The sequence below is a fragment of the Mesoplodon mirus genome (assembly GCF_964341445.2).
Source record: "Mesoplodon mirus genome assembly, chromosome: 20".
NCBI lineage: Eukaryota > Metazoa > Chordata > Mammalia > Artiodactyla > Ziphiidae > Mesoplodon > Mesoplodon mirus.
This window is the reverse complement of record NC_138996.1, coordinates 11738848-11758794: the sequence shown is the minus strand read 5'-3', so window position 1 is coordinate 11758794 and position 19947 is coordinate 11738848. Positions and strand designations below refer to the sequence as shown.

Genomic DNA, 19947 nt, shown 5'->3' with positions numbered 1-19947 from the left:
GCTCCAAGATTTATTTCAGTATAACTTCTGAAGTAATAATACATGCTATGTGTGTTCTAATTTAATCACTCTGCTTCCACCTCCTCACACCATGTTTGGTTAGACAGTATTCACTAAAGCCACTCACCGGGAGCTCCTCTTTCAGTACTGGATCTTCTCTTGGTTTTTCTGATACAGTGTCAACCCTCTCATTTGGTCTCTATGTGAAAAGAATAAAATGGCAGCAAACCAAAGAACAGTGACACACACAAAGAGTCAAAGAAAACTAAACAGCAAAGGGAATAAAGGACATTTATTAGCTGAATAATGTAAGGAGGAAAAATACAACTTACATAGTACATGATGCTGTGTCTTAACATCCATTGTCCATTCTACACCACAGCTATAGCTCCCATTTCTTACTTTATCACTTTTAAAACTTAATTTGTTGATTTTCATTTTTTTTTAACCTATCAGAGTGCAGAAAAATGGGCACTCTGAGATTGCTAGTAAGATGTAACTTGGAATTCTTCTAGAGAACCATTTGACAATGTGTATGAAAAGCCTTAAATTTTCAGACTCTGACCCTGCAAATCCACTTCTAAAAGTGTATACTGAAAAAGCACTGATATATACACATACTGATAGATACACACAAAGATATGCACACCAGTGCTATTTTTAAGAGCGAACATTAGAATTAGACAATAGTCTAGATGTCAAAAAGTACAGAATTCGTTAAATAAATTGTAGTACAACTAGATAGTGGAATAATAGAAATTTTTAAATGACACAGAAAAATAACAATATAATGTTATTTGAAAACAGCAAATTGAAAAGCAGTTTGTATAGTGTGATTCCAATCTTGGAAAAATAATTTCTTACGTGTACAGACAAAAAAGACTAGAAGGATACCACCAGGTGATGGAATAAGTGATTTTCTTGGATGTGCTTTTCTATATTTGTCAAATTGCTTATAATAAATATCACATTACTTTTCTAATCATAAAATCCACAAATACGTTACTTAAAAATTGATTTCTACAATCCTTTGAGGAGGCAATTTGGAAGTATCTATCAAAATTCAAGGGCTTCCCTGGTGGCACAGTGGTTGGGAGTCCGCCTGCCGATGCAGGGGACATGGGTTCGTGCCCCGGTCCGGGAAGATCCCACACGCCATGGAGCGGCTCGGCCTGTGAGCCATGGCCGCGGAGCCTGAGCATCCGGAGCCTGTGCTCCACAACCGGAGAGGCCCGCGTACCGAAAAAAAAAAAAAAAAAAAAAAAATCAAAATATGTACACTCTTCAATTTAACAATTATATTTTAGGAACCTATCTTACAGAAATACACAAAGTGAGAAAATCTAAGCAGAGGTATGGTAACTACAACATTATTTCATGTCAGTAATCCACATCTATCAAAATCTTCCTACTTTTTATTTTAAAATAGCCTGTATACGCCTTGAAAAATATGTGATACATTATACAATAAATTGATGAGTAGTTATCTTTGAGGAACAAGATTAGGGAAGCAGTGAGGGAAGATCTATACTTGTATATTATTTGTGTTTTCTGTAAAAAGCAAATTACTTTTGTAATTTAAAAGGTTTAAAAACTTTTCTTGTCAAAGAACAGAATTTAGTTTAGATGGCTTAAAAAAAGAGAAATATATCCATTAACTTAGCTCTAATTCCACTTAAAAAGTATGGCTAATTCTAGAAGTTACTTAAAATTCTCATTCAATTAATTCAAGCAGTTTAAGACGCTGCTATAAAAACAAAGTTTTATTAAATAAAAGAAACTGTAAAAATGGTGAGGAAAATGATAAGCCAGACTCATATGCCAAACCCCAAGTATCATTCATTCATTCAGCAGTGCCTACGACTTTCTAGTCATTGTTCTAGAAGTTGGGTATACAATGTTGTAACAGACAGATAGGATCCCTGACCTCAAAGAGCTCACAGTTGGGTAGAAGAGAGACGTTAAACAAACACAAACATACACTCATACGATGTAAATGTAAAAAGAGAAATAATGGTGTGTCTGTATGTAGCTATGATATGAAGGTCAGGAAAGGCCTCTCTGAGAAAGTATAATCTGAACAAAAGAGGAGGACTTAGTCTAGTAAAAAGTGGGGGAAAGACCATGCCAGAGAGGAGTGGCATGTGTGAAGTCCCTGAGGTTAAACAAAGGTAGAAACTTCAAAAAAGCCATTACAATGGACTTAACTGGCCCAAGGAAGAGACAGGTTACAAGATGAGAGTGGAGAGGAGGCTACATCACCAGGGCCTTGTAAGCCACATTTAAGTGTTTTATCCTATGTGCACCGAAAGCCTCTGAAGAGGATTAGGTAGAGAAGTAATACGCGGCCAATTTCTGTTTTAAAAGGATCACGTTAGCTGTTACATGGAGAATATTTTGGAAGGGAGCAAGAGGGGAAGCAGAATGTCTAATTAGGAGGCTACTGAAAATATTGGAAATAGCCCAAGTGAAGGAAGTAGTGGCAGCTGTTGGTGGGCACTAAATTAGCTCTGTCAGATGCGTCTGTGGTGGCACCATGACTAGCTAATCCAACAGGACACGCTCACTGAGCAAGGAAAGAAAAATCTATGTTCAAATGGGAATTTTTGTCCTGATCTCTGGTGTAATGAGGCAGTTTAAAAATACGGTCCAGGGCTTCCCTGGTGGTGCAATGGTTGAGAGTCCGCCTGCCGATGCAGGGGACACGGGTTCGTGCCCAGGTCTGGGAAGATCCCACATGCCGTGGAGAGGCTGGGCCCGTGAGCCATGGCTGCTGGGCCTGCGTGTCCGGAGCCTGTGCTCCACAACAGGAGAGGCCACAGCAGTGAGAGGCCCGCGTACCTCAAAAAAAAAAAAAAGATACGGTCCACATTTGCGTAGGCCCGTCCGGCAGCTTCATTTCAGTCCACAAACGTAGCTTAAACCTTCACCTCAGCTTCTCATTCTCAAGCTACCACAGGAGGACAGGACCACCTGGGGAAGCACATATGGAGCCAAGAAAGCAAGTCCTCCTCCTCGGCACATTCAGTCTTCTGATGCCGGGGTGTTAGGGATCTCTGACTCTAAGGGCAGATAGATACGGAGTGACTCATCTTTGCCAAACAACAGAACCCTACTGTTGTTAAGAACTCGTCTGAAGCTCAGTAACATTTTTCCCTTTCTGGATTAAAGACAGGATTTCCTCCAAAACCTTTTTATTATTCAAATGTCTTACTTCTTTTTGATTTTTTTTGTTTGTTCCATATTGTTCACATTTTCTCCAGGCTGGCTTGAAACACTGTTAAAATCACTTTCAAAGAACTGAGATTTTTTTACACAGTCATTTTAAAAGGCAAGAAATGGCAAGGGAGAAAAAGAGGCCCAAGAAGATTTATTCTAAGCTTTCAAGACTATAAAAATAAAAGAAGAAAAAATAAGGATGCTGCAGTGACAGAAAGGGAATATACATGGTAAAATGTGCTAATGTGTGAACAAAACAGTGATACTTACTAGGCATTTAGAGACCTATGACTTGAGCTCAAAAGAAAGGTAAAGAGAGAGAACACAGTATCACAAATACCAATTAAGAAGGGGAGTTTTTTTTTTTTTTTTTTTTTGGTACGCGGGACTCTCACTGTTGCGGCCTCTCCCGTTGCGGAGCACAGGCTCCGGACACGCAGGCCCAGCGGCCATGGCTCACGGGCCCAGCCGCTACGCGGCATGTGGGATCTTCCCGGACCGGGACACGAACCCGCGTCCCCTGCATCGGCAGGCGGACTCTCAACCACTGCGCACCAGGGAAGCCCGAGAAGGAGAGTTTTTAAGATGAAATGGTCAAGGGAAGCCAAATGCTTAGGAGTCAAGAAAAATAAGGAGTCAGAAATTGCCAACAGATAAAATACTGCTGGGTATAAAATCCATTTTCCTTCAGTCGTTCAAAGGATAAGCTTAAAAGAGATTAAAATCACATGGGGACTGAGGATACCTTTTTTCGTACTAGTACTGCTGCTTCAGAAAGAGAAAGCATCAGAGAAAAGGTGACAGTGAGTGAGCTCCCCATAGCATTCGAGTCATCTTAATTTTTTAAAAAAATGAATTTATTTATTTATTTATTTTTGGCTGCATTGGGTCTTCATTGCTGCATGCGAGCTTTCTCTAGTTGTGGCGAGCCGGGGCTACTCTTCGTTGCGGTGCACGGGCTTCTCATTGTGGTGGCTTCTCTTGTCGCCGAGCATGGGCTCTAGGCACATGGGCTTCAGTAGTTGTCGCACGCGGGCTCTAGAGCACAGGCTCAGTAGTTGGGATGCACAGGCTTAGCTGCTCCACGGCATGTAGGATCTTCCCAGACCAGGGCTCGAACCCGTGCCCCTTGCACTGGCAGGCGGATTCTCAACCACTGCGCCACCAGGGAAGCCCGAGTCATCTTAATTTTAAATGAGGGCTTCCCTGGTGGCACAGTGGTTGAGAATCCGCCTGCCAATGCAGGGGACACGGGTTCGAGCCCTGGTCCGGGAAGATCCCACATGCCGTGGAGCAGCTAAGCCCGTGCGCCACAACTACTGAGCCAGTTCTCAAGAGCCCAGAAGCCACAATTACTGAGCCTGCATGCTACAATTACTGAAGCCCACGCACCACAACAAGAGAAGCCACTGCAATAAGAAGCCCGCACACCTGAACAAACAGTAGCCCCCCGCTCGCCGCACCTAGAGAAAGCCCGAGTGCAGCAAGGAAGACCCAAAGCAGCCAAAAATAAATTAAAAAAAAAAATTAGGGGGAATTCCCTGGCGGTCCAGTGGTTAGGACTTGGTGCTTTCACTGCTGAGGGCCCAGGTTCAATCCCTGGTCGGGGAACTAAGACCCCACAAGCCATGTGGCATAGACAAAAAAAAAAAAAAAAAAAAAATTGGTCTTTTTTAAATTAAAACCCAAGAGATTTATCAGGATGAATAATACTCATCAAATCTGGCAGAATTCGAAATCCTTAATAGTTTTCAAAACATTAAGTAAAATCATATTCTCTAAAAGAACCAAAAACTTATGTCATCATTTAAGGTAGAAAGAAAAATGTCAAGTCAGTAAATTATATGTGCATTTTTCTTTTACTTTCTGAATAACTGTGTAAGTTCGCAATGCATATGAACAGTTTCTAAGAATTTTAAGACCTAACACTCTGAGGCTGGAGAACCAAATATAACCTCTAACTTAGTGCTAATGGGACCAAACCAGCCATCTGGCTTTTTATAAGTGAAAATGGCAAGCTAAGAGTTAATGAGACTGGCCTTAGTGGATAAGCCCACCAAAGTGCTAGTAGAAGACCAATGTTTGAGTAGGGCCTACACTCACATGCCTGAGGCATTACACCTGCCAAGGAGGAAGAAATGCAGAAACATTTCCACATGTTTCTAATTTGGTGGGAGAGAAAACAGCTAAAGCAGCTTTACAAAATATACAATTTCAGTAGTGATCTCAGGTCTCCTGCTGCCTGGATGTTTGGACACATTTTCATTGTTGAGAAGATACACTTAGGTTGTTCCAAAGAACAGCCACTCTTTAGAAGGCCAAACAGCTCAGAATTGGGAGGAAACACTTGTAGATCAAGTATGAAGAAAAACGGAAAGAAAAAAGAAGTGAAATCTTGAAGTGTATTATTTTAGATGAGATTTTGTTTGCTTTGTTTGTCTCAAAAAAGAACCTACGAGCGAGCTTTTAAGGAAAAAATCGACATCTATATCCATATATCTATAGCTATAACTATATCTATCTATACATCTGCAAACCCAGCTTGAGGACTATCATCCCAGGCACACAGTTCTCATTATGCTTCCCTCAAGCATCTGGGGGAGGGGAGCTGTCCCGTAGTGTAGGCAAACTCTTACGTGGGCTTCTTTCCCTTCTACGCCCGCTACAATGCTGAACACCAAGGGCGTGGACCCCCAGTGACAACCAGGAGGCACAAGGGCATCAAGAATTAAAGCACTTAAAAACAACTGTCCTGAAGAAAGCAAAAGAGATGTTGTTCAAGTTAAGAAAACCCCATTAAACACATACACAGTTACAAAAAACAGGTTGATTTGTGCACATCCCTTGTCCGCATGGCTTAGCAGAGACACGGCACTAACAATAAGCAGGGCCTTTGGGGGCTCCAGCCCAAAGTTCTACTGTCAGAATGGAGCCTCATTTTTATGGCACCATCTCTTAAGCTTATAACTGCCTCCCATGTGTGATAAAAGTTTAATTAATCAAATTCAACTAACAAGAGCTTAGCTTTTCACCGTATTTCTTTGAAAGAAAAAACCCTGGATTTTCCCCCAAAACTCAACTTTCAGGCAATGGTCTTGGTAACAGTTAGTGCAATCAATGCCACTTAACACATCTATACCTTCAGTCAAAGTGACATTCCTTTACCCCAAGATACTGTAAGATCCTAAATAATGAAATATTAAATTATGCCCCACATGATTTACTAAAAACGAAAATGAACTAAAACTCTTAAATTACATCTAAACATTCTAATTCCTGGATATAACAGTTAACTGAAGGTTTAAGTGATATAAACAGCCAGACATAGCAGACATCCAACAAAGACAGAACTGGCTTTAAAATCTCACTGAAAAGTGACTACTAGAAATATCACATCACTGCACTAAATTTTTTTCCTAGATTCCAATAAAACAAAGAGTGGATACGAAAAATGAACAGACTATCTTCTCTGCTTCCAGCCCTATTTCTATTTTGTGACATATTTTAAACTATATATTTTAATATTTTTACCAATAAAGGCAAGAAGTTTAGCCTAATAAATAAAATTGGATATTCTCCTATTTGCCAGATTCTCTAGAGCAAAAGCAAGACGGGCCAGCAAGATGGTTCTTAGGACCTAAGCTAAAAGCAAATGCAGGTTTTATGCATTTTCGTGATTGCTAAGGGTCATAGTGCATCACATGTCTTTTCACTGCAGGTCCATGAAAGAATTGCTACAGTGGATGTCTCTGGAGGGTAAAAGGTTAACTTCTCTCCTTCCACTGATTCACTCATTTAATAAACAGTGTAAGATACTACGTGAGCTAAGTTCTGTGGGGGGCATTTAATAAATGACATAAGAAATTCAAAAGCATTCCAGAAACCACTTAGTTTCAAAGCCTTCATTTTACAGCTGCAGAACTAAGATGGAAGAACTGCTAGTATCCGCGATTACTCTTTATCTCATCACCCAGTTTGATTTTCTTCATAGCACCTACCACTATCTAAACGTAGACTCATTTGCATACGTATGTGTGTATTTTCTGCCTCTTCTTACTAGAATAGTAGCAACCTGAAAGTAGGCATCTTTACTCTTCATTCACTGCCCGACTTTCAATTCTTAGAAAAGCGTCTAGCACACATTAGGTACTCAGTTGATATTTGTTAAATGAATAAGAAAACTACAGAAAAATGAGAAAAACATACTGAAATATCACACTGAGACTTGTGAGAGCCTAGAACCAGTGTGACCTTTACTCCAGAAAAACATCATATTTGAGTTGTGTGAAGCAGTGGAACCCAGCTACCAAGGAAAAGGGGAGCTGGTAAGATGTAAACATTTCTTTGAACAGAAGATGATAAATTAACTTATTCAGGCAGAGCAGATAGAAAAGCATACAACTGTCATAAAAATTCACAGATATCCATTTCTTCCCAAATCAGTGTCTGGGGACATCTTCAAGTAATACCATGTATTAGAACACTAACTAAAAACTCTTCATTCAAGCTAGCATTGATTTGTTACATACCTTTCTTATTAAGAAAATTAATACTGAAACCTCAGAGATGTTAAAAAAAAATTAGCGGCATGCATCTTAAGTTACCATTAAAGAATGACTTTTATAAAACCTCTACCTGAAGATTTAGTGAATATGTATGAATACTAACTCTGATTTTATAAAAATTTTGAAGTAAATTTTATTTACTTCAGGTTATTTTGTGGCAAACACACTAGTAATGAGGGTTAAATCTAAGCTCTACTGGCAAAAGTTGGTCTGGAACAATGGAAAACCAGTATCATTAACCATCTTTCTCTGCCTTTCCTCTTCATCTTCAGAAACCAGGAGTTTTGTTTGTTTGGTTGGGTTTTTTTAACATCTTTATTGGAGTATAATTGCTTTACAGTGCTGTGTTAGTTTCTGCTGTGTAACAAAGTGAATCAGCTATATGCATACATATTTTCCCACATCCCTTCCCTCTTGCGTCTCCCTCCCACCCTCCTTATCCCACTCCTCTAGGTGGTCGCAAAGAATCAAGCTGATCTCCCTGTGCCATGCAGCTGCTTCCCACTAGCTATCTATTTTACATTTGGTAGTGGATATATGTCCATGCCACTCTCTCACTTCGTCCCAGCTTACCCTTACCCCTCCCCGTGTCCTCAAGTCCATTCTCTACGTCTCCGTCTTTATTCCCGTCCTGCCCCTAGGTTCTTCAGAACTTTTTTTTTTTTTAAGATTCCACATATATGTGTCAGCATACAGTATTTGTTTTTCTCTTTCTGACTAACTTCACTCTGTGTGACACACTCTAGGTCCATACATCTCACTATAAATAACTCAATTTCACAGAAACCAGTTTATTACAAGCAAAATTAAGTGAGGCTATTAAACAAAGAAACATAGGAGGCAAGAGTCTTAGTGTCACATGTTTCTAAAATATTTCTTTACTCTGATGATGTCCATTCATTTATTCAACAAATATTTACTTACCACCTATCATAACATCCCAAGCTCCATGCTAGGGATCAGATGAAAGAAGTGATCAGAAATATTTACATTTGGAGAGATAAAAACTGAAAAAGATCTCTTAGACTTCCAGTAAATGTGAAATATTACAAATTTTTTCAAAAAGATGTTTCAACTTACATTTTGTTCCTCTGGTTCTAATTTGGGGATTTTGTGTGACTTGCGCTCTTCAGATCTAGATGAATCATGCTTGTTGCTTTTTTTCCTCTTTTCTTTTCTGCTTTCATGCTTGGACTTTGTGTGCTCACTTGCCTGTACTTCATTTAAAAGGTCTCCACAAAGGGAAGACTCAAACAATTCCCTGCCATTCTGGATAGTTTTGGTTATTTTTAGTTTAATTTCAGGTGAGCCAGTCTTCTTTGGAATCACAGTCTGTGGTACTGAAGGAGGAGGTGGTGGCTGTGGAGGAGAAGGTTTTTCCAGAATTTCATGTGGTCTTGTGTTTGGAATTTCTGAATGGTAATAGTCAGTGGGGCTAAAGTTTCTAACTGCACCAAAGCCATTGGCCGACCCGTTGGGATACTGGTTATAGGACTGGTATTTGGTTTGAGTTTCGTACATGCTGATTGATGATGGGTAGCCATTCGTGAGTGGAGGAAGATCTTCTGTTGTAGGTGGGTACTGAAAGCCTTGCTGCAAGGTAGCTTCGTATGGTGTCTGGCCACCATCTTCAACAATGTCACTGTTGTTATCAAAGGCATCCTCCTGACGGATGTTGGCGGAGTCAATGAGTTGAGGTGGTTGCTGAATTGTGTTTCCCATGATCCCTTGCATGAAAGAGAAAGAGAAATCCATTGTTCTGCTCCAGCATCCTTAACTTTCCCTTTCTCTCATCGGGCCTAAAGTTTTAAAAGAGAGATTAAAAGGTGTTAGTTAACATCCTCAAAGATTAGAGTCTAATCAACTGCAAAAGGATTAAAGTAAAATATTCTGAATCCAATTTTCATATCCAGATCTGCACAAACTAAATTTTTAAAACAGGTAGCCAATATAATTCTGACACAGAGCAAATACGTTTTATCTTAAACGCTTATCTGTTTGAAACTCAATTACTTTCACAATAACTTGAGTAACAAAGTTTTATCCTCTTTGCCATCATGCAAAACAGTTTTGACATTCCTTTCTGTTTCCCAAATTAGAGATTATAAGTCTCAGTTAAAACCGTAAATTGCAAAATAAGCAGTGTCCTGACACATACAAATTAGGTTCCATGTGCGCTTTCCTTAAATCATTCATATTTTATCCAGTGGTTGTTATTACAAAAATAATAAAATCTTATTGCAAATATTTTAAATACAAAAATTAAAAGGCCAAATCCTCTCCCACTCCACCATTCCCATTCTCCTAAGTCATGGATAACCGCTGTAAATACTTTAGTGGGTACTCTTCCAAATATTTCTCTACATATTTACACACAAAATGTTTAAAATAGAGTGTACTCTGTGACTTGCTTGTTCAACTTAAAGTATGTCCTAGATAGCTTTCTACATCAGCGTGTACATATCACTCTCATACATACTTCACTCTTTCAGTGGTTGCACAGTAAACAACTGTGTAATCTACCCTAACATGTTTAACCATTTGCGTACTGACAATCATTGAGTTGCTCACAGCTGTTTGGTATTATAAACAGGTTTACAGGAAACTTTCCTGAAACTGTATCTTTATGCATATATGTATTCTTCCAGGACAGATCTGAATTTTGATAGATACTGCAAAACTGTTTTATAGGCTGTACTATATCAATTTATACTCATACCAGTAGTGTGAGGGGATGCCTGATTTCCTATACTCTTGCCAGTATCTAGTTGTTTTTAATCAGTGGTATGTATAGCAGAATCATCTTTACTTTTACAAAAGGCACATGTCAAGATCTATATACTGATGACTCTGATTCAGTAAATCTGGGGTGAGGCCTAGAGCGTGAGTATTTTAAGGCCACATTCCAGCTCATACTGATGCACACTCCTAGTTGGGTCACTGCATTATACTCTCACAATTATTGTGCCTTCTCTAGAAGGTGTCTGAAAATGCCCACACTGTGTAACAATGTTATAGTATGGATAAGCATCTGTTAGGAAATGCTCTAAGACCACTCTGCTTTGTCATAAGGTTTGACAGTCTCACATCTTGAGACAGAGGATTAATGGACTGCCCAGATATTATTCTGAAAATCCAATAAACATTTACTCTAAAAAGCTCTAAGGCTGAGAGGATTTCACTACTGTATCAAGTCTGATGAACTGACTGAAGCTGCTGGAATACTGGGAAGAGGATTCTGAAGCTACAGTCCAGTTCAATTCCATGACCAACTAATAATGTCCACCATCTTGGTTCTAGTAGGATTTACCATAATGATAAAGGAAGTAACCCAGAAGAGCAAAGGGAAGAAGGAAACAAAAGCTGCCAACTTTCCAAGGTGTATCCAATTAAACAGCTGTTGTTTATTCTGCTGTTAGCAAATGGAAAGAATTTTAGAAGTTCTAAAATTGCAAACAATGAATATGCGAGCATATAGGAAATCAAACTGCCCTTACTGCTCTATAGTGGAGTGAGGGATGGGGGGCATGGGGTGTGAGAGAGTACTCCCGCTTTTTTAGCATCTACTCTGGGCCAAGCACTTTATATGTATCTCATTTAATCCTCAAAACAACTCTGCAAGGTGGGTACCCCCTATAACCAGGGGGCCAAATCAGGATTTGAATGTAAGCATCTCTGACTCTAAAGCCCAAGATTTTTGCCACTATGCCACTTACATTTTCTTCAGCTGTAGGTTCTGAGAGGATTTGTTTCTTTCCTTCATGTGCTTTTATTCCTTGGTCACTGCCAAAATAACGACTAACTATTCTATAATAGCCATCGCTGACACTTAAAGAGCACTTATAGAGTGTGCCAGGAGCTGTTAAGCGCTCTAAATACACTACTACATTTAATGCTCCCAACAACCTTCAGCTAGACATTAATGTCAGTTCCCATTATGGATGGGGAAACAGAGGCAAGAGAGGTTATGACTTGCTCAAATGCACAAGGCCAGTCATTAGCTGACAGCTGGGATTCGAGCCAGGCAGTCTGGTTTCATAGTCTGTGATCCTAACCAGCATACTGTACTGATAATGCTGACAAAGGTTAGAAATCATTTCTTTATATATATATATAGCTTAAGAGTTGAAACATTACCCTACTCTGACCCCTGGCAAATATCTATATAGCTCACAGACACTAGAAGGGTATGTTCTAAAATTCCATAAACAGGGACTTCCCTGGTGGCACGGTGGTTAAGAATCCGCCTGCCAATGCAGGGGACACGGGTTCGAGCCCTGGTCTGGGAAGATCCCACATGCCGCGGAGCCACTAAGCCTGTGCGCCAAAACTACTGAGCCTGCGCTCTAGAGCCCGCGAGCCACAAATACTGAGCCCAGCGTGCCATAACTACTGAAGCCTGTGCACCTAGAGCTCATGCTCTGCAGCAAAAGAAGCCACTGCAGTGAGAAGCCCGCACACCGCAACGAAGAGAAGCCCCCGCTCACCGCAATAGAGAGAGCCCGCGTGAAGCAACAAAGACCTAACGCAGCCAAAATGTAAATAAATTAATTTTAAAAACTAAAGGAATACTTAATTAAATCATTATCCTGTAGTAAAAGTCAGATGTGAAAAAGAAATAAAAAAAGAAAATAAATAAAATTCCATAAACACACATGGGGCAAAGTACACAGGTAGAATTCAAAAGTTCTCCAAACTTCCAACTTGAAGGCAAGTTAAATACCAACATTTGACAAGATGCAACCTGTGTTTTTGGTTCTCATAATTGTTGTACACAAGATCAGCTTCCAGATAGTCTCCCCAAATTATAGTCTACAGAGGTTTTCAGGCACATGTATTCAGAGACTAAGATTTCTGATGCTTTCGATTTAGTTCCGAACACAAACTTCTGAGAAGTTTGGTATTTTCCCCCTTCTCTTCTCTTCTCTTCTCTAGCTCTATAACCAAATATTTTATCTTAGTTTGAACTAAGAACAGAAATAACATCACCCTATTACAATGATAGTATAAGAGTTTACAATTACAGTGTCTTCATATACATTTTTAAAAAAATAATTAATTAATTTGGTTGTACCAGGTCTTAGTTGAGGCTCGCCTGCTCCTTAGTTGTGGCATGTGAACTGTTAGTTGCGGCATGCATGTGGGATCTAGTTCCCTGACCAGGGATCAAACCCAGGCCCCCTGCTTTGGGAGCTCCGAGTCTTAACCACTGCACCACCAGGGAAGTCTCCTCATATACATTCTTATTTAAGCCACAAAACAAGCCTGTAAAGCTGACAGGGGAGGTGTTAGCTTCATTTTTCAGATAACTACATTCAATGTTTGCTGAATTCCCCAAGACTACAAAGCTAATTAGTGATTAAGCCTGAAAAAGCAACCTCTTAGCTTCTAATCCTGTGCTCTCTTCCACAAGATCTCACTGCCAGAGAATATCCAACCACCCACAGATAACATACTATAACCTTAAAAGTCATACGTTCAAAGCTGAACAGACTGTCCTTCCTTAACTCAGCTTTCCTTTCAGACTACCCCAGATCGGCCGTTGCTTCCACTATTTTTCTAGCTTCCCAGGCTAGTAGCCTCAGGTTCACAGGTGACTGATTCTTCCCTCTCTGTGAGGCCGTAAAACTAATCACTGGACAAGTCTAGTCTCTTCCTTTGAACTCTGATTTGTTCTTTGATCTCTACATCCATGTCAGGCCAGGCCCTCGTCAGCACCTTATCCTGGACCTACAATGACTGATTTTCTAGATATTTCTCACCTCTAACTACTTCTTCTTTAGTTTCATCTAGACCAAACTGCACTGGGTCTACTCCCATATTAAGACACTCTGAACTCCATACCACACCAAGTCCCTTCCATGCCTTTCAAAATTTTCCATAATCCGACTTTCTCCTACCAATCCAAATTGCATGTGCATAAATGAACTTTTCTAAGCATCCACTGGGCCAAATATCTATAAACTGAGGCCTAATATATTACATGTTGTTTAATCCTATGAGGCAAAGTATCATTCCCATTTTACAGATGAGAAGGAATGGAGCTCAAAAAGATCAAGTGATTTGCCCTTAGTCACACAGCCAACAGAAGTTGAGTAAAATGGTGAAACTCAGATCTTCTAACTCCAATACAGAACTCTTTACATGGCAGCTGCCTCATAACATGCAAACTACCCAAACTTCCCATTTTAAGCCAATATGCTCCATACCCATAATACAAATGCCTGTTTGACAGCTTCTCTCATATCTCACAAGCATCTTAAAATACCTAATAATGAACTCTTAGTTTTTATTTTACTTAAGTGTGTCCTTCCCCCAGTCCCTCCTATGAGAAGGAGATGAAACTTCCATCTATCAGTTGTCAAAGCCAGAAACCTGGAGACCATGACACACCCCTTCCCTTCACTCCTACTCTTGCCCAATCTGTCAGTGAACTCCCGGAGTCTTACCTCCCAAGTGCATGTCTCACACTTGCCTGCCTCATGCCACGTCTCCAGTTCCTCACACTGGCCCCTGAACCTCCCCTTGGCTCCTGCACAGCTGCCTCCGCAGTCTCCAGGCTGCTTCTCCTGCCTCTCAGAGCCCACTTCCCCAGAGGACAGCCCGCCGCCTTTTAAAAGCTAACCCGATCACGTGACGACTCCTCAGATTACAGCAGGGAAAATGAGCGACAACATGGATGACTCTCACAAAAGTCATTCTGAATGAAAGAACCCAGGCACCACGATTCCACTTATATAGTACACAGTGTGATTTCATTTACACAAGGTTCAAAAACAGGATGAAGTTAAAACTAAATCCATGGAGATAGCTGTCAGAACAGTAGTTGCTTTTTTTGGATGGCATGCTGTAAACACTGGAGGGGGGCCATAAGGGAGGTTTTTAAGCTGCTAGTTATGTTTAATTTATTGATCTAGACAGTAATTACATGATTTGCTAAAATAAGCAAAAACAAGCAACAAAACCTTCAATGCCTTCCCAGTGCACTCAAATAAAATCCAGACTATGTATCATCCCAGCAAGTCCCTGCATGGTCAGGCCTCAGTTTACATTTCCAAAGTTATCTACGAACACTCTCCACTGGAAGCATTACACTCTAGGGGCTTCTTTTCAATTTCTCAAATGTGCCAACTTCATTTCTGCAATCGGGATTCTCATATGTGCTGCTCCAGCTTAAAAACCTCTCAGATAGGACTTCTGAGGTTCTCTGCTCATTCTCCTCAGTAAGCCTATTTTTCATCCTTTATAGGACTCACCACAGTATGTTATTATTCAGGTACACGTTCGCCTTCTTATGGTCTGTCTCCCTCATTCCACTGCATGCTCTGTAAGTGCAGGGACCATGGATGTCTTATTCAATGCTGGACACTCAATACTGTTCAATTAACAGATGAATGAAAGAGTCCCTGACCTCAAAGGGCTAAAAATTAGTACACCTCCACTGACCTGCAGGATTTCTGGGGATATTAGCCTATAATGTAACTTTACTCACCCAGTAATCCTTTGTTTGGTAAAAATGTATTATGCTCATTGTAAAAAACAAACAAGCAAACAAATAAAACATTGACACCCATAGTTACATGGCCAACTGATCTTCCACAAAGGTGCCAAGGTAATTCAAGGGGAAACGATGGTATTTTCAACAGAAGGAGCCGGGAAAAAATGACTGGATATCAGTATGGAAAAAGCGAACCTCACCCTTTCTTTACATTATACACAAAAAATAACTAAAATTAGTTCATAAACCTGGTACTAAAGTCAAACCATAAAACTTCTAGAATAAAACGTGGGAGAAAATATACCACTGTGTTAGGCAGAAGATTTCTTAAACAGGACACAAATACCATGAGCTATGAAAGAAAAAGACTGATAAAATGGACTTCAAAATTAAAAACTCCTGCTCTTCAAAAGTCACAGTTAAGAAAACAAAAAGGTGTGAAACTAACACAACATTGTAAATCAAGTATACTTCAATAGAAAATTTATAAATAAAAAAATTTAAATGGCAAAAAAAGGTGAATTATAGGCAGAGAGAAAATATTTGCAAAATACATATCTAACAAAGAATACCCTTATACTCTTACATTCTAGGAAATGGGGAGAGATCCACTAAGGGTTTTTGCGTAAAAATAAGAAAAGTGAAATGACAGTTTAAATATTCATCACTCCACAAGTTACTTTCTAATTGCAAACAGAAATATGTACAGGAGAGAGCTGTGGCGGGCAGCATTTCAGACAAGTGAGGAGATATGGCGTTACCAGAAGCCAGGCGGACAGGCCTCCTGTGCCTTGTGGTGTGATTCATGAACACATCATCATCTCCGAAGTTCTCTTCCCAGCACTTACACTGAATCTCAAAATGAGGAAACAATCAGACAAATCTAAAACGTGGGATCTTCTCTCAGAAAACTGGCCTCAGCTCTTCAAAAGTTAATGTTACAAACAAAAGATGGAAAGACTATTCTATATTTTAAAAGACAAGATTTAACAACCAATGCAATAATGGGTGAACTTTGATGAAATCCTGGATTTAAACATACATACGAATGTAAAAATGTTTTGGAGAAAATGAGAATTTAAAATGTGAACTAGCTATTAAACAATGGAGCTACTAATTTTCCAAGGTATAACAGTGTTCTGTGTATGTAAGAAAATGTCCCTATTCGTAGAAGAGCTATGCTGAAACATTTAAAGTGTCATGTGATCCACAACTTTCAAATGGTTTAAGATTTTAAAAGTACATATACCTAGACTAAAACAAAGGAGGCAAAATGTTAACAATTCACTAATCCAGGTGTTGACTATAATATTCTTTTAACTTTCCTAACAGCTTGAAAATTTTTAAAGTAAAATGTTGGGGAAAAATAAAAATAAATAATTTAGCTAAGGGGGTGGAAGAAGTATTGAAAAGAAAAAGCAACTGCTTCTTAAGGTGGAAAAGTGTGCACTAAATCTTGACACCATATTCTGATCAACTCAGCTAAATGGTCCACTGTATCATATTTTCTAGAAAGTCTAAGCATGAATAGAGCCACACTTTTTCATATTATACCTCCAAAGAGTACAATAATGCAACCAAGAAAGTAGTTTTGATAATGAAAAAAGAAGATATTTTAGGACTATAACTAAATTCCTTTACATAGTGATTTTTATACATACTGCAGTCTGGCAGCCAGCCTTCAAACAGCAGACACACCAACTGACATTACAGAATTAGGAGGCACTCTAGTGAGTACTATGGTTGACAGAATCAAACTGCTAGGTTCAAAACCGAGAGCCAAGGCTCATTAGCTATGTGACTTTTGGCAACTTAACCTCCCTAAATCTCAGTTTTCTTACTCAGAAACTGTGGATACTTTAATTGTCTACAGTGTTTCTGTAAGAAATAAGAGTTAATCCATGAGCAGTACTTCGGACAGTGCCCCGAGTATAGCTAGAGCCCAGTATCTACTGGCTATTATTACTGTTATCATTCTGTACAATGCTGGGCACACAGAACTTGTGAAAAACCTGATCTCTGACCTGAAGGCATTCACAATCTCTTTAGTATATTAGACAATATAGGATTCTATGGGCAAGACCCATATGTAAACACATTAAACAGAAGGTGACTAAGAATTACATTGTGTTTTGTATGGAAACACAAAAGACCCTGAATAGCCAAAGCAATCTTGAGAACGAAAAATGGAGCTGGAGGAATCAGGCTCCCTGACTTCAGACTATACTACAAAGCTACAGTAATCAAGACAGTATGGTACTGGCACAAAAACAGAAAGATAGATCAATGGAACAGGATAGAAAGCCCAGAGATAAACCCACGCACATATGGTCACCTTATCTTTGATAAAGGAGGCAGGAATGTACAGTGGAGAAAGGACAGCCTCTTCAATAAGTGGTGCTGGGAAAATTGGACAGGGACATGTAAAAGTATGAGATTAGACCACTCCCTAACACCATACACAAAAATAAGCTCAAAATGGATTAAAGACCTAAATGTAAGGCCAGAAACTATCAAACTCTTAAAGGAAAACATAGGCAGAACACTCTGTGACATAAATCACAGCAAGATCCTTTTTGACCTACCTCCCAGAGAAATGGAAATAAAGACAAAAATAAACACATGGGACCTAATGAAACTTCAAAGCTTTTGCACAGCAAAGGAAACCATAAACAAGACCAAAAGACAACCCTCAGAATGGGAGAAAATATTTGCAAATGAAGCAACTGACAAAGGATTAATCTCCAAATTTTATAAGCAGCTCATGCAGCTCAATAACAAAAAAACAAACAACCCAATCCAAAAATGGGCAGACCTAAATAGACATTTCTCCACAGAAGATATACAGACTTCCAACAAACACATGAAAGAATGCTCAACATCTTTTTTTCTTTTTTAAATATTGACATATGTCATGATTTTTTTTAAATTAATTAATTAATTTATTTATGGCTGTGCTGGGTCTTCGTTTCTGTGCAAGGGCTTTCTCTAGTTGTGGCAAGCGGGGGCCACTCTTCATCGCAGTGCGTGGGCCTCTCACTGTCGCAGCCTCTCTTGTTGCGGAGCACAGGCTCCAGACGCGCAGGCTCAGTAATTGTGGCTCACGGGCCCAGTTGCTCTGCGGCATGTGGGATCTTCCCAGACCAGGGCTCGAACCCGTGTCCCCTGCATTGGCAGGCAGATTCTCAACCACTGCGCCACCAGAGAAGCCCTGCTCAACATCTTTAATCATTAGAGAAATGCAAATCAAAACTACAATGAGATATCATCTCACACCAGTCAGAATGGCCATCATCAAAAAATCTAGAAACAATAAATGCTGGAGAGGGTGTGGAAAAAAGGGAACACTCTTGCACTGCTGGTGGGAATGTGAATTGGTACAGCCACTATGGAGAACAGTAAGGAGGTTCCTTAAAAAACTACAAATAGAACTACCATATGACCCAGCAATCCCACTACTGGGCATATACCCTGAGAGAACCATAATTCAAAAAGAGTCATGTACCAAAATGTTCATAGCAGCCCTATTTACAATAGCCCGGAGATGGAAACAACCTAAGTGTCCATCATCGGATGAATGGATAAAGAAGATGTGGCGCATATATAAAATGGAGTATTACTCAGCCATAAAAAGAAACAAAATTGAGCTATTTGTAATGAGGTGGATAGACCCAGAGTCTGTCATACAGAGTGAAGTAAGTCAGAAAGAGAAAGACAAATACTGTATGCTAACACATATATATGGAATTTAAGAAGAAAAAAAATGTCATGAAGAACCTAGGGGTAAGACAGGAATAAAGACACAGACCTACTAGAGAATGGACTTGAGGATATGGGGAGGGGGAAGGGTAAGCTGTGACAAAGCGAAAGAGAGGCATGGACATATATAAACCCAAACGTAAGGTAGATAGCTAGTGGGAAGCAGCCGCATAGCACAGGGAGATCAGCTCGGTGCTTTGTGAATGCCTGGAGGGGTGGGATAGGGAGGGTGGGAGGGAGACGCAAGAGGGAGGGGATATGGGAACATATGTATATGTATAACTGATTCATTTTGTTATAAAGCAGAAACTAACACACCATTGTTAAGCAATTATATTCCAATAAAGATGTAAAAAAAAATAAAATAGAATAAAAAAAATAAAGAGCAAAGCACACACACACACACAAAAAAAGGAATCACATTGTGTGCCATGAGAATTAGAAGACATTTGAGGACAATGCTCACTGGGGAAGGAGGCATTTAGGCCACGAAAGACAGGCAGGATAGGAAGTTAGGTGTTTTTCACCCACACTTTTTTTTTTTTTTGGCCGTGCCACACAGCTTGCAGGATCTTAGTTCTCCGACTAGGGATCGAACCTGGGCCCCCCTACAGTGGAAGCTTGGAGTCCTAACCACTGGACATCCAGGGAAGTCCCTCACCCACACTTTTTTTTTTTTTCTTTTTGCGGTATGCGGGCCTCTCACTGTTGTGGCCTCTCCCGTTGCGGAGCACAGGCTCCGGACGCGCAGGCCCAGCGGCCATGGCTCACGGGCCCAGCCGCTCCGCGGCATATGGGATCCTCCCAGACCGGGGCACGAACCCGTGTCCCCTGCATCGGCAGGCGGACTCTCAACCACTGCGCCACCAGGGAGGCCCTCACCCACACATTTTAAAACTCCTCCAC

At 40.1% G+C, this 19947-nt stretch overlaps 1 protein-coding gene across 2 annotated transcripts in view; it reads right to left on the bottom strand.

Moving 5' to 3' along the window:
* Positions 1 to 19947, bottom strand: part of NSD3 (nuclear receptor binding SET domain protein 3) — a 107137-nt gene that overhangs the window by 61836 nt on the left and 25354 nt on the right. For both annotated transcript variants that reach the window (XM_082608517.1, XM_082608516.1), the window contains exons 2-3: positions 8865 to 9583; positions 128 to 199 (exon numbers count right to left, since the gene is read on the bottom strand). In XM_082608517.1, coding sequence (XP_082464643.1) covers positions 128 to 199; positions 8865 to 9539 — 747 coding nt within the window. In that variant the 5' untranslated portion in view covers positions 9540 to 9583. The remainder of the gene's footprint in view (positions 1 to 127; positions 200 to 8864; positions 9584 to 19947) is intronic.